General features: G+C 34.8%; 1 protein-coding gene across 1 annotated transcript in view; it reads right to left on the bottom strand.

The window, feature by feature from the left end:
• The window catches only part of SENP7 (SUMO specific peptidase 7), a 180,749-nt gene that overhangs the window by 23,822 nt on the left and 140,354 nt on the right, over positions 1-16,573 (bottom strand). The window contains 2 exon segments of the mRNA XM_017869509.1: positions 1,142-1,321; positions 4,932-4,965. Of these exon segments, the coding sequence (XP_017724998.1) occupies positions 1,142-1,321; positions 4,932-4,965 (214 nt within the window).

Here is a 16,573-nt window from a genome sequence, read left to right on the forward strand (position 1 = left end):
GGTTTCTACCCAGAGGAAAGGAAGTCAATACACAAAAAAGATACTTGCACACACGTTTATAGCAGCACAATTTACAAGTGCAAAAATGTGGAACCAGCCCAAATGCCCATCAATCAATGAGTGGATAAAGAAACTGTGGTACTTATATATGATGGGATACTACTCAGCCATAAAAAGGAATGAATTAATGGCATTCACTGCAACCTGGATAGGACTGGAGACTATTATTCTAAGTAAAATAACTCAGGAATGGAAAACCAATTAGCCCATGTTCTCACTCATAAGTGGGAGCTAAGCTATGAGGATGCAAAGGCATAAAAATGATACAATAGGCTTTGGGGACTCAGGGGGAAAGGGTGGGAAGGGGGTGAAGGATAAAAGACTACAAACTGGGTTCAGTGTATACTGCTCAGGTTATGGGTGCACTAACATCTCACAAATTACCACTAAAGAACTTATGTAATCAAATACCACCTGTGTCCCAAAACCTATGGAAATAAAATTTTTTATAAAAGATTTCAATCCTTTTAAAAAAAGGAGGAGGAGGGAGGAGGGAGGGAGGTGAGAGCGAGGAGGAAGGAGGGAGGGAGGAGGGAGAGAGGAAGGAGGAGGAAGAAAGAAGGAAGAAAGAAGAACAGAAATTGCCAGACATGGTGCTGCACCCCTGTAGTCCCGGCTACTTGGGAGGCTAAGGTGGGAGGATCACATGAGCCCAGGAGTTTGAGGTCGTGGGGAGCTATGAACATACCACTGCACTGTAGCCCAGGCAACAAATGATTAAAAGATAAGGAATGCCTGAGACAAAAAGTAAAAAAGGAAGGAAGGTAGTCAAAGATGATAAATGATTAAAAGATAAGGCATTCCTTTTTTAAGAACTTACAATTTTCAAGGTAAACAATATTTAAGATTTTTTAAGCTTTTCTTTTTATTTTAGATGAGAATTTCAATTGGTTGAATACAACTATAAGGAGAAATTATGTGAATTAAATAATCTATCCTAAAATTAAGAAACAAAATTATTTTAACTAAATAAAATCAATTTCAATTCACTGAAATAACATTCTATTAAATTATTTTAGAAAAAACTATTTATAGGACAATTTCAAGTTATCCTGAAATTTAGAAATCATTTTATACTCACATTGCTGGCTTAATACAGAGTGTTCTAATTGGGTCTGAATCTCTTGAAGATAATCCGAAGAGACCCAGAAAAAAAGAATAGCATGACTCCTTTTACTGTGATTATCATCCTTACTTTTCCATAACCCAAACCGCTTTAAATGTGTGGTATCCACTAGCAATGAAATCTCATTCAGCGACACTGAAAGAAATAAAAGATAATAATTTTAAAAATTAATCCATTTAAGAATATACTACTTAAACATTATATGACACTTGTTAATATACTACATTTTTTTAAAAAAAGAATTATATAGAAGTTTTTTCAAACATATATTTCCGGTGCACTTTGCTAACCTTAGCTAAAATGCCCCAAGCAGTGTTATTAGAGTAAAAAAAATCACGTTACAATTAGGAAGAGCTAAATAATTATTAAATGACAATTAAATAGAGATTTAGTCCCTCACACTATATGAATTTCAGTTATAACCAGAGAGGGAAAATTTGAGATTAAATACTCATAGCGGCCGGGCACGGTGGCTCAAGCCTGTAATCCCAGCACTTTGGGAGGCCGAGACGGGCGGATCACGAGGTCAGGAGATCGAGACCATCCTGGCTAACCCGGTGAAACCCCGTCTCTACTAAAAAACACAAAAAACTAGCCGGGCAAGGTGGCGGGCGCCTGTAGTCCCAGCTACTCGGGAGGCTGAGGCAGGAGAATGGCGTAAACCTGGGAGGCGGAGCTTGCAGTGAGCTGAGATCCGGCCACTGCACTCCAGCCTGGGCGACAGAGCGAGACTCCGTCTCAAAAATAAATAAATAAATAAATAAATAAATAAATAAATATTCATAGCATTAAAACCTCTGTCTGGAGAGAATTCTCTCCAAGAATTCTGATAATCATTAGCAAAAAGGAAAAAAAAAAAGTCTATCAATGCAGAAAACTAAGCACAGCATAACTCAGAAAATTATATATTTCCATCTTTTCTATATTGGTCAATACTACATAAACCAAGATTACAAGTGCTATCATAGGCCAATTTCTGCCCATCTTTCTTCTCCTAAGGCATTTGCATTCCACTATACAGATGAGCCACTATCAAAAGAGTCTCAAGAAAATTAGGAGGTTCTGAATGGTCTAAGGAGACATTTCTTTTAAAAATCCTCCAGGTCTTATTTCTCAAAACTTCTAGATGATCATTCTAAATTATTATTCTCCCTCTTAGGGAGCTAAAGGAATCTCCTCTGAGGACTTTTACTCTTTAATTCAAAGAAACATTTAAAAAAAAAAAAACTGATTTAAAGAAGTCCTGAAGGTCACCCAGTTCAACTGCAAGACAGCAAGCAACTGAACTGGAATATAAATACCAGTCAAGCATAAACCCAAGATGGGCACCTATTTGAAACAAACCTCTTAGTAATCCTCCCAGCATTATTTCCTGGAACTTTGCTACTCAAAGAGTAGTCTAAGCTGAACTTGTGACATTAGTATCAGCATCATCTGGAAGACTGTTAGAAATGCAGAGTATCAGGCCCCACCTTACATCTACTGAATCAGCAGATCTCAGTTTAACAGCCCACTCCAACCCCGTGATTCATATGAACATATTTTAATATGAAAATCTTTCCATGATGAGTATTTACCAGTCATCTTAATGTTCCCAAGCCGGTCATTCTATTCTTCATACTGTAACTCTTCCATTCTGAAAACTGTCAGTAAAAACTGGCAGCAAAGCTTAAATCAAAACCAGGATGACAGCCCTCAGAATACTACTCAGCATTTCTTTCTCATGAAGCTCACAGCCCCACAGGTATATTTGATACTATTTCTGTGAAATCTACACAACTATTACTAATCTAATTGCTCTTGGTGTTTAGAATGAAAGCTAAATTTTCTTTAGGAAGACAACTTTAAAAGATTATCTTTTAGAAAAAGGAATTTAACACCATCATGAGAAAAATGTATACCTCATTACCAAGTCTGCCCCCATATATGGTTTATTCTGTTACAGGTGTATAGCAGATACTAAAAGTGGGAGTTGCCTACCTACTTTTCCATTTCTTCTTCTTCCTCAGTAACGAACCCTAATTTTCAAGATAAACAGTTTGGAAAACTCTATTTCCTAGCTTCTTTTACAAATGGGTGTGTGGTCATGACTAGCTAGCTAATAAAACGTAAGCAGAAAAGGTTATGTAGCATGGACATCCAAGAAGTCTCCTTAAAAGGGCAAGAGATTGGTAGTATGTGCTCTGTTTACGGTTTTCCCCTTCCTACTGCTTTCTGTCTAAAATACCAACATGATGATGGAGTATGGGCTACAATAATGGCCATGAGACAAACTTGAGGATGCAAGTCATGTGTCAGGAATGACAGAATAGAAAAATGCAACTCATGTGTCAGGGTCATGTGCCCCCCGATGATGAAGGAAACATCACATCAGTTCAGATTACTTCTGGATTTCTTTTATGTGAAGCAAAAATAAAATATTTTCTTTATGCCATTGTTACTAACAGCCAAACATAATTAATACCTAATATAAATATGGATAAATCAATTTTTTCTGCAGCCACATAGAAAAAGAGGAAACATTTAGACCCTCAGGTTCCCACCTACAAAAACCTTTTATACACATGCTTTGTTTTAAAAGATTTATGGGAACTTGAACAGGATTTGAGAAAGAAGACTAATTTAATTTTCTTCTTCCATTATAAAATTATAAACCTATTACCACTGAAGAGAGTATTTTCCACAATTTACAATAAAATTGTCCTTTAAAATTATATGCAATAGAAAAGTTATAAAACAAGAAAGCAATATTATAAATATTAACTATAAAAATCTAAAATACCATTTTTGATGTTTGTATCACAAGAATTTGAGAGGTAGCTCTCTCTGTTACCCAGGCCTTTAACTATAAATTGTAGTGCTATCTTTTCTGAAATTATCATCCCCTTTTAAAATCATATGACTTTGTTTCTTCTACAGAATATTACATTATTCCTTAATAATTTATTGGTATTTCCTAGTTAGGACTATCAATATACTTATGCTGTGCCTTTTATATTCTTAATAATTAAGATATAGTAAGCAATCAAATTATTAGAACAATTATCATAACATGGTTTTGGATTCTGTACATAAAGTATCTGTGGAATCCAACTAAATCCAACTCATCCAACTAAAGCTACTTTGATAGCATCTCCAATCACGGAACAGAAGCTTCCTCTTCTCTAATTCCTATCTGTGCCATTTGTGTGTTTTTCTTCCTTGTTCTTTTTATAATTCATTATATAAAAGGATTATCCTCTATTGTTTACTGGTTTTCTTAGTGTCATAATTTATTCTGAAAGGTTTTCAGTTGGGAAGAGAATGAGAAAATGGTGTGAGTCTCTATAAGTTACAGGTACATTTTCCAGTCTACTTTCCCTTACTCAGATATGCAATTGTATAAAATTCTCTTGCCCTGTATGCAAAAATATGTTACATGTTTGTGTGCAATATTAAACATTTTCCTTATGCTTCTTTTCTTATAGTTACTATTGTTACCCATTTTTATATATACCAAAATATTCTTGTTATCTATCAAAACTGTATTACTGTTAATCCCAAGAAATCACCATGAATCCTTTAAATTGTTTGATTTACAGTCATTAAAACAATAGCATACTATTTTAAAGCAAGTTTATTATAAAACATTTTACTCCATTTGGAATTGCTAAAAAATATTAAGGTAAAAAACATTAAACTTAGTTTTACTTAAATTTATAGTAAGAACTATAGTAAAAGACAAGGTCATAAGAGAATAACTTACCTTGAAATGGGATCTTAATATATTTTTTTGTGATCTGAAGAAAAAATCAAAAGGCAAACAATGAATGATCACTCAAAATGTGTTACTATTCAAATTAATTTTTTTTTTCAAATCACAAGTACATATTCAAAGTCTACACTATAAGTGTTCAAGCCCTTTTATCAATAAGCCAATAAAATATTTCATTACAAAGACTTAGTTTTATGGAAATTTTAAGAACCCCACGTACTTTAATTCTCAATATGCTAATTTACAAAAACCAGTAAGACTAATAAATATATTTTTCAAAATATTTTCTGAAAATGTAAAGACTAAAATAAAGCCCAGAAGAAACTACCAAGAGACCTCTAAGTAGCAGTGACTCTGGTAAACATAAATATTCCATAAAACAGAGTTTGATTTTTGGCTTTGCTGACTCAGTAGCTGATGATGATTCCCTTGGTGATGAACTCACACTAACCAAACTCACAAGAAACTGCTAAACAAACCAAAATGCCAACATATTATGTTATTTATAATGAGAAATTAAAATTGTCCAAAGGCTTGTGTCCCACCTGATGTGAGCATTCTGTTTCTGTACCAAAACTACCAATTATAATTTTAAAGCTGCTTTTACCACATAAAAGCAGAACTAGAAAAATCAGTTGTTTAACATGAAATGGCTACAAAAATCATAGATCCAACTTCATTCACAACAGTGATCCACCTGTCAAAATGGTAACCTAAATTAAGTCCCTAAGCCAGAACACCCTCTTTCCTGGATGACTTTTAGGTGGGCACCACCACCGTCCGCATTCCTAGCATTCACCTTTCTTTGTTTCATGTTATGAATTCCCTTCCAACTGAGGTTCTTGCTCTTTCTACTCCTTCTGTCCCAGGACACTTATTTTCTCTACGTATCTTTTGTATGTATCTGACTTCCTTAAGAGTTGCTTTTATAATAGCGTTGTGGAGCACCTAGCTAAATCTTCCATGTACTATCTAAAACAGACTTCTGCTTTGAAGTTTGTTTTTCCATTAATGTCAAATGAATTTGTACCTATTTATTTATTCTTTGGTTAAGTTTTGTTGTTGTTCAGTACACTTTGTTGATCAAATCAGGTATGGTCTGTGAGCACAAAACAAAATCAAAATGTTCTTGGTACGTGAGCTCCATATAAGTATCAAACAACGTTCAGTGAAACCACATGTTTATTTTGACTCCATTTATTTTCCAATTTAAAAATTATTTCATCTTGTACTTTCACAAATATAAAACCCTATATTTCATAAGGTAAGTCAGCCACTAAAACAAAATAGATTATAATTAGCTAAAAGCTGAGCTTGGAATTAAAATCCTGCCTCTGTTGTCTCTATCACTTACACAAGTAATAAGTATGTAACCTTAGGTAACTTACCGAACTTCTTCCAGCTTTAGTAAGACCCTTAATCAAGGGGAGCTGTTATCATTAGACACTAGCATCTGATCAAGAATGTTACATAATTTAATCAAAATCTAATTATTGTTACTTTCACATAACTGCCACCATATTTAATGTATACTGTCCCTTTCCAAACTCTTTCTGGCATATTTCACAGGGTCTTTAATTCCATAAAATACATCTTGGCAAACGTAAATCATTAGTACTAAAAAATAGACAGAAGCAGTATTTGCCTTTCAGAATTTGCACAGCCATGACTTACAAATTATAAAGTAGAAGTAGTGCATCTGTATGTCTCCATCCGCTACTTACTACACTATTCTCTCACTTTTCCCCCTCAAGTGCTCGGGAGCTATCAAACTTTTCTACTTGGCAAGGATCTGATATTCATTTATATCTCTGAATAATGACTAAGTCAACAGGTTACCTCTGCAGAGTTAAAACCCTACTCCCAGCAGACTTAACTCCTGGATTTAAAAATATGAAAAATTTTGTGGCAGTAAGGTAAACCTAGTTCTCTGAAATCATACCAACTTTGTTTAAACTTAAGAATAAAGCTAATAATAAAAGCTATTTTATAATTTCTTACAATAGCTAGTACAGTTATCTGAATATAGTATTACTTAATTTCTCATACTATCAACAAAGATTTTTAAGAAAGACAATGTTTACATTTATTGCAGCATTTGCTACACTAAAAAAAATAACAAGTGTCTAACTATAGGAACATGTCTCTAATTTATGTAATAATTTCCAGCCATAAGTATTTTTCTAATTCAGCTAAATTGTAACTACTATGAGAGTGAGAACAGTGTCTCCAGTGTCTACAATAATGCTAAGGTGGTCACCGAATGTATGGAGAATAAATGAATTTAATTATCTATCTCTTTATCCACCAAAAAAGAAAAAAAAAGTTCTTTAATTTCTGTTACAGTGCATCCTGAACTGTCTGAAAAGAATATACGTAAAACCCGAAATTTTACCTTTTACCTTTTTTAGGTTATTCATTATACTTAAAAAATTCATTGATTATGTTCTCTCCATAACTGTCTTAATTTTTGTAGAATGCTTCTCAGCTTTTGTTCGCATGCATATATTTACTTTGATTTACTAAATCACTTTCCCATAATTAAACATTTAAGTTTTTAATCTAAGAAATGTTCCAGCAAACATAAATAAATTTTTTTAAGTTTTATTTTAGGTTCAGGGGTACATGTACAGGTCTGTTATACATGTAAACCTGTGTCACAGGGGTTTGTTGTACAGACTGTTTTATAGTCCAGGTATTAAGCCTACTACTCGAGAGTTACTTTTTCTGCTCTTCTCCCTCCTCCCACCTTCAAGTAGGCTCCAGACTCTGTTACTCTCTTCTTTGTGTCCATGAGTTTTCATCATTTAGCTCCCACTTATAACTGAGAATATGCGGTATTTGGTTGTCTGTTCCTATGTTAGTTTGCTAAGGATAATGGCCTCCAGCTCTATCCACATTCCTGGAAAAGACATGATCTTATTCTTTTTTTAGCTGCATATATGCACTACATTTTATTTATCCAATCTGTCACTGATGGGCACTTACGTTGATTCCATGTGTTTCCTATTATGAATAGTGCTGCAATTCACATGCATATGTCTTTATGGTAGAATGACTTATATTTGGGCATAATACCAGTAATGGGATTGCTGGGTTGAATGGCAATTCTGTTTTTAGCTCTTTGAGGAATCGCCACATTACATTCCACAATGATTGAACTAATTTGCACCCCCACCAACAATGTGTAAGTCCTCCCTTTTTTCTGCAACCTCACCATCATCTGTTATTGACTTTTTAACAATAGCCATTCTGACTGGTATGAGATGGTATTTCACGTGGTTTTGATTTGGATTTCTCTAATGATCAGTGATACTGAGCTTTTTTTCATCTGTTTCTTGGCCACATGTATATATGTGGAAAAGTGTCTACTCACGTCCCTTATCCACTTTTTCATAGAGTTGCTTGTTTTTTTACTGTAAATTTAATTTCCTTATAGATGCTAGATATTAGACCTTTGTCAGATGCCTACTTTGCAAATATTTCCTCCCATTCTGTAGGCTGTCTGTTTGTTGGTAGTTTCTCTTTTTTTTCATTTTTTTATTATACTTTAAGTTCTAGGGTACATGTGCACAATGTGCAAGTTTGTTACATATGTATACATGTGCCATGATAGTCTCTTTTGCTGTGCAGAAGTTCTTTACTTTAACTAGGTCCCATTTGTCAATTTTTGTTTTTGTTGTGATTTTGACATCCTCGTCATGAAATATTTGCCTGTGCCTATATTGAGAATGATATTGCCTAGGTTGTCTTCCAGGGTTTTTATAGTTTTGAGTTTTACATTTAAGTCTCTAATCCATCTTGAGCTGATTTTTGTGTATGGTATAAGGAAGGGGTCCAGCTTCAGTCTTTTGCATATGGCTAGCCAGTTATCTTAGCACCATTTGTTGAATAGTGAGTGCTTTCCCCATTGCTTGTTTTTGTCTGCTTTGTCAAAGATCAGATGGTCATAGGTGTGCAGCTTTATTTCCAGGCTCTACATTCCGTTCCATCGACCTATGTGTCTGTTTTTGTACCAGTACCATATTGTTTTGGTTACTGTAGCCCTATAGCACAGTTTGAAGTTGGGTAACATGATGTCTCCAGCTTTGTTCCTTTTGCTTAGGATTCCCTTGGCAATCAGGCCTCTTTTTTTGGTTCCATATGAATTTTAAAATAGTTTTTCATATTCCTATGAAGAATGTCATTGATAATTTGATAGGAATAGCACTGAATCTATAAACTGCTTTGGGCAGGATGGTAATTTTAATTATATTGATTTTTCCTATCCATGAACATAGAATGGTTTTCCATTTGCTTGTGTCATCTGATTTCTCTGAGCAGTGTTTTGCAGTTCTCACTGTAGAGATCTCTCACCTCCCTGGTTAGCTGTATTCATAGGTATTTTACTCATTTTGTGGCAACTGTGAATGGGATTGCGTTCCTGATTTGGCTTTTGGCTTTGTTGCTGTTGGTGTATAGGAGTGCTAGTGATTTTTTTTTAATGTACTGAATTTTATTACATAAAAGTACAATTAGTAAAATAATATACTAATTTATTTGAATATACTTTTAACTATAATTAATCATTTATTCCTCTCACTATAATGTTGACAAGTATTACTCTGAACACCTACCTTATACAATACTTAATATAAATTAACTACAAAGAGCCTCTCCACTTACATTTTCATCATGCATCTTACATTTTAATGTCCTTATTCTTTTATAGAACAGGTCATAAATAATGCCCAACTAATAAAAAAGAATCTCTAATATCTCTAATGCAGCAACAATCGATCACGTTTTCACATGTGAATACAATAGGAATAAAATAACAGCATAAAGTAATTTGAAAGCTGTATTACATCATTACTCACTTTTCAAAAAAATTTTTTCTAGGAAACAAGTATGCTTTCAATGTAATTACAATGCTTCAAAAAATCTACTCCCTTTAAAGTTATATACAAATAATTTATCTAACAACTTTAGTTGTTGGTTAGTTTTTATACTCAACACTCTGATTTAGTGTAATGTGTGAAGTGTCAGTACCTTAGTTATTCTACTTTAAATTCTTTGATATTTACATGGAATCAATTTTGAATTAAATATTTTTTCATATTTATTGCATCTGCAAAAACATATTTTAGTATAAACTCTCTGGTGTTTTCTAAGCTGTAATTTTTGAAAAAAAAAAAAAGTGTTTCCAAATTCATTACATCTGCAGGACTCTTCTCCAATATAAATTCCCTGATGTTGAACAAAGCTTGAGCAACTGCTTCAGGGTTTTCCTCTAGTACAAAATGTGTGCAATAAGATCTGTGATACAAGTAAAGGTACTACAACCCCCTTTATATTTGTAATGGTTGTCTTCAGAATAAATACTCTTCTTCACTTTAAAGGCTTATATTTCCTGAAAGAATTTTTGACAGTATTTGCACTTTTAATGCTTTTGTTTCTTTTTTTGAGACAGAGTTTTGCTCTGTCACCCAGGCTGGAGTGCAACGGCGTGATCTCGGCTCACTGCAACCTCCGCCTCCTGGGTTCAAGTGATTCTCCTGCCTCAGCCTCCCGAGTAACTGGGACAACAGGCATGCCCCACCACGCCCAGTCAATGCTTGCATTCTCAGTAGAGACAAGGTTTCACCACGTTGGCCAGGCTGGTCTCGAACTCCTGACCCAAGGTGATCCACCCACCTTGGCCTCCCAAAGTGCTGGGATTACAGGCATGAGCCACCGCGAGAAGTGGCATAGCGTGGACACTGCACAGTGGAATTTATATAGGGATGTGATGTTAGAGAACTACAGAAACCTGTTCTTCCTTGCTATTGTTGTCTCTAAGCCAGACCTGATCACCTGTCTGGAGCAAAGGAAAAAACCTTTGACTACGAAGAGACATAAGACGATTGCCAAACCCCTAGTTACATGTTTTCATTTTGTCCAAGACCTTTGGCCAGAGAAGAGCATAAAAGATTCTTTCTAAAAAGTGATACTGAGAAGATATGAAAAATGTGGACATGACAATTTGCAGTTAAAAAAAAGGCTGTAAAAGCGTGGATGAGTTTACATAAGGTGCACAAAAGTGGTTATAATGGACTTAACCAATGTTTGACAACTACCTAAAGAAAAATATTTCAATGTGATAAGTATGTGAAAGTCTTTCATAAATTTTCAAATTCAAACAGATATAAGACAAGACACACTGGAGAAAAAAAAAAAAAAAAACTTTTAAATGTAAAGAATGTGGCAAAGCTTTTAACCAGTCCTCAACCCTTACTACACATAAGAAAATTCATACCGGAGAGAAACGTTACAGATGTGAAGAATCTGGCAAAGCCTTTAAGCTGCCCTCTAACCTTACTACACGTAAGATAATTCATACCGGAGGCCGGGTGCGGTGGCTCATGCCTGTAATCCCAGCACTTTGGGAGTCTGAAGCAGGTGTATCACGAGGTCAGGAGATCGAGGCCATCCTGGCTAACATGGTGAAACCCCGTCTCTACTAAAAGTAAAAAAAATCAGCCGGGCATGGTGTTGGGCGCCTGTAGTCCCAGCTACTCAGGCGGCTGAGGCAGGATAATGGCGTGAACCCGGGAGGCGGAGCTTGCAGTGAGCCGAGACCGCACCACTGCACTCCAGCCTGGGCAACAGAGCAAGACTCCGCCTCAAAAAAAAAAAAAAAAAAAAAAGGTAATTCATACTGGAGAGAAACCCGACAGATGTAGAGAATATGGCAAAGCTTTTAACCACCCCTCAACCCTTTTTTCATATAAGAAAATTCATACTGGAAAGAAACTATACAAGTATGATAAATGTGGCAAAGCCTTCATTTCATCCTCAATCCTTATTTAACATGATATAATTCATACTGGAGAGAAACCCTACAAATGTGAAGAATGTGGCAAAGCTTTTAACTGTTCCTTAAACCCTACTATACATAAGATAATTCATACTGGAGATATACCCTACAAATGTGACCAATGTGGCAAAACTTTCACCTGGTTTAGTCAAGCCTCACTAAGTGTAAGAGAACTCATCCTGGAGAGAAACCTTACAAATGTGAAGAATGTGGCAAAGCTTTTAACCGGTCCTCAGCCCTTAATAAACATAAAAGAATTCATATTGGACAGGAACCCTACATAGTAAATAATGTGGCNGGAGAGAACCCGACAGATGTAGAGAATATGGCAAAGCTTTTAACCACCCCTCAACCCTTTTTTCATATAAGAAAATTCATACTGGAAAGAAACTATACAAGTATGATAAATGTGGCAAAGCCTTCATTTCATCCTCAATCCTTATTTAACATGATATAATTCATACTGGAGAGAAACCCTACAAATGTGAAGAATGTGGCAAAGCTTTTAACTGTTCCTTAAACCCTACTATACATAAGATAATTCATACTGGAGATATACCCTACAAATGTGACCAATGTGGCAAAACTTTCACCTGGTTTAGTCAAGCCTCACTAAGTGTAAGAGAACTCATCCTGGAGAGAAACCTTACAAATGTGAAGAATGTGGCAAAGCTTTTAACCGGTCCTCAGCCCTTAATAAACATAAAAGAATTCATATTGGACAGGAACCCTACATAGTAAATAATGTGGCAAATCTTTTAAATGTTCCTCATCCCTTAATAAGCATAAGATAATTTACACTGGAGAGAAACCCTATAAATGTGATGAATGTGGGAAAACCTTTAACCAGCCCTCAACTCTTACTAAATATGAGAATTTATATGGAACATAAACCCTACAAATATAAAGCATGTGACAAAGCTTTTTAAAGAAGTTCTCAACCCTTATTACACATAATTCATAACGGACAGAAACTCTACAAGTGTAAAGAACGTGGCAAAGCCTACAACAAGTTCTCAATTCCTTTTTTTTTTTTTGAGACAGAGTTTTGCTCTTATCACCCAGGCTGGAGTGCAATGGTGTGATTTCGGCTCACTGCAACCTCTGCCTCCTGGGTTCAAGCCATTCTCCTGCCTCGGCCTTACGAGTAGCTGGGATTGCAAGTGCCCACCACCACACCTGGCTAATTTTTGTGTTTTTAGGAGAGATGGGGTTTCACCTTCTTGGTCATGCTAGTCTTGAACTCCTGACCTCAGATGATCCACTCGCCTCCGTCTCCTAAAGTGCTGGGATCACAGGCATGAGCCACCATGCCTAGCCATAAGTTCTCAATTCTTAAGAGACATGGTGATAATTTATGCTGAAGAGGAACTCTACAAACCTGAAAGATGTGACGGTGCTTTTACCAACACCTCCAACTTGTCAATACATTAAAAAAAAAATTATACTAGTGTGAAACCCTAGAAATGTACAAAATGTGACAAAGCCTTTATATGGTTGCCACACTTGATTGTAGATTGTAGGTAAGATAATTCATACTGGTAAAACTCCTACCAGTGTGAAGAATGTGCCAAACTTTTAATCAGTGCTTACACCTTATTTCACAGGAAAGCTATTACCCTTGAGAAAAGTTGTACAAACATAAAGAATATGGAAAAGTCATTAATGCTAGTGATTTTTGTACATTGATTTTGTGTCCTGAAACTTTGCTGAAGTTGTTTATCAGCTGAAGGAACTTTTGGGCTGAGATCCTATTATCTAGAAAATTTATATATACAATATATATATAAATATATACATAGAATCCAGACATAGAATCATTGTAATCTGCAAACAGGGAGAGTTTGACTTCCTCTCCTCCAATTTGAACATACTTTATTTCTTTCTCTTGCCTGATGGCCCTGGCCAGGACTTCTGACAATTAATTTTTAGGACCACTTTACAACACTTATTGAATATTTGCAGTCCCCTACTATTTGTAATAGTAAAATATTGGGACAATTTGAAATGAGCAACAATTAAAAATTTTTAAAGACAACCCAAATATCCCAAACTAAGTGGAAGAATTAAATTAATTAAATTATGGTAAGTTACAAAATAGTACATATTATGTAATATCCCTTTGTTTTAATGTATCTATATATGTATGAAGAATATGCAATGATATATACTACACAGTGAGTGGCAGCTGTCTCTAAATAGGCAAGATTATATGTGTTTGTAATATTGTTCCTTGACTAATCTGTTTGTGGTTTTGTGCTTGATCTTGGTTTTTGAGCATAACATGCCCACCTGACTGTGTAATAATAATTAATACATTAATTAATAGAAAGTCCACTGTTGAATATTTATATTGAATTTTCCTCCCCACTGGCTAATCATTATTCTCACATATTTAGATTATCCAACTTTTTGCCATTACAAAGAATTCAACAGAAATAACTGGGTAAGCCTGAATTAAAATAATAAAGTAAAATAGGGGAGAAAATCCTGAAAAATGAATAACATTCCTTAAAGAAAGAGAATTGTAAAATCACCCCAGTCATGCCCAAATCAGTAAAAACCAGTGGCCAAAAAAATATTAATTTTAAATCAATTCATTCTTGAGCTTTCAAAGCAATGTTGACTACATCACAAACTACTATTATTTGCAGTTCCCAGAATTTAGGATTCGGTCTTTGTCTGCATGGTTACCAAATAAACAACAGGTACTTCATGTCTTATTCATGTGCTGTTTTCTCTGTGAAGCCTTTGCTGATTCCTCCAGACATTGATAGATACCCATTGCCATATGCACCCTTCTTATACATACTTCTGTTTTACATTTTACCATAATATAAAGTAAATATGTGTCTGTCTCTTCCATTGGATTAAAAGTTCCCTGAAAGCAGAAACCATATCTTAGCATTTTTATATTCTCTGCCCTATCCCTAACACAGTGAAATATTAATGAAACTGCTATAAAAAATGCCTGAATTACCAAATCTGACACAGTCATTTCGACAAACATTTAAGTTGATTTATGGAAGGTATAAAAGGAACTAAAACTGTGGCTCTTCACCATAAGAAGCTTAAAAGGTTAATGGAGAAGTTTATACAAGAATATAAGTAATTATAAAACACACAGAATAAATCTTAGAAGTACAAATGAAGTGTTACAAGTGTACAGCAAAGGGAGAAGTGAATTCTGTCTGAAAAGGAGGAATCAGGGAAAGTTTCCTGGAAGAGTCAGTATATCAGAGAAGCTTTAAAAGATGATTAGGATTTTAAAAGGTAGAAAAGGTAAGAAAATATAGAGAACTGGCTGGGCACAGTGGCTCATGCCCGTAATCCCAGCACTTTGGGAGGCTGAAGTGGGTGGATCACTTGAGGCCAAGAGTTCAAGACCGGCTTGGCAAACACGGTGAAGCTCCGTCTCTACCAAAAAATATAAAAATGAGCCAGGTGTGGTGCCACGCACCTGTAGTCCTGGCTACTCGAGAGGCTGAGGCACAAGAATCGCTTGAATCCAGAAGGTGGAGGCTGCAGTGAGCCAAGATCAGTGGAGTGCGCCACTGCCCACGAAAAAGAATGAGACTCTGTACCCCCAACAAAAAAAAAAAAAAAATAGAGAAAGAACCAAGTAGAATCCAGTCTCACTTTCATATACAGTAGATGAAGAGGAGTATTTTTTTTTTAAATAGAAAAACAGAGTAGCATTAATTCCTAGACATCCTTAATTTAGAAATTTGGAGAAGTCAGTTTACAACTGATTAAACAGGAAAATGAGATTTCTTCTTTATGTTCCAAACTATACCTGGAAAAAAATTTTACTTTACCATCAGATAACTTTTAGAAACCAAAGATTATCAATAAATGTGATTTTTTCTATACATGATTTTCATTAGAGTCGTCAGATTAGGTAGGATGTTAGGAGGGGAGAATTAAAGGCACATTTCAAATTAGGTATAATGACTTTCAACATATCCATAGTGTCCCATATAAAATAAATCTTAATTCTATTCTTATTTGTCCTAAGAAAAAAAAAGGAAAAAAATTAAAATGCCTTGTCCAAGATCCAAAACTAAAAGAAAATTAAAGAAAATATACTTACTGTAACACAACCTTTAGAAGCTCCTTTAATTTTACCAATATAAACAGAAGTAAATATAAAATCCAGTTGTAGATCCATCTCATTACTAGGCATAATACTGGAAATGTTTTCCATGACAGGATTATACGGGCATAATTCAGATGACATCTAACAAGGAATAAATCACAAAATGCATGTAACTCTAAGTATTATATAAATACTGAAAATGACTTTCACCATCAAATTCTTCTTTAAATTACTATTAGTAAATTTTTGAAGAATTTTATACTGTTCTTACTGTGAAGAAATAGTTATCTAGATTTTTTTCTGAAAAAAATATGACTTACCTTTGAGAAAATTACACTAAATAGCTGAATTCAAAATTAATTCCAGAAATATATACTCCTCTGTATCAAAAGCCATGGTTTCACATTCAATAGTCTCTTAATAGGTTTTATTCATTTTTAACTTGACAGAAGTTTTAAACATATACTGTACTTTTATTTAAAATGAGTTTTTAAATATATGATCTCTTTGAATCCCCACAACCACCCAATACGCAGGTTTTTCAGTTTTCCATTTCATAAATAAAGTTAACAGATGTTGAGATTGGTTAAGCGACCTGCCCAAAATCATGCAATTAGTAAGAAGCAAAACAAAGATTCAAATGCAGGTTTCTCTCTCCAGGTCCAGTGTCACTTCAACCATAAAAACTGTTTCCAT

The sequence above is a fragment of the Rhinopithecus bieti genome, unplaced genomic scaffold (assembly GCF_001698545.2).
Source record: "Rhinopithecus bieti isolate Rb0 unplaced genomic scaffold, ASM169854v2 scaffold_4640, whole genome shotgun sequence".
Lineage (NCBI taxonomy): Eukaryota > Metazoa > Chordata > Mammalia > Primates > Cercopithecidae > Rhinopithecus > Rhinopithecus bieti.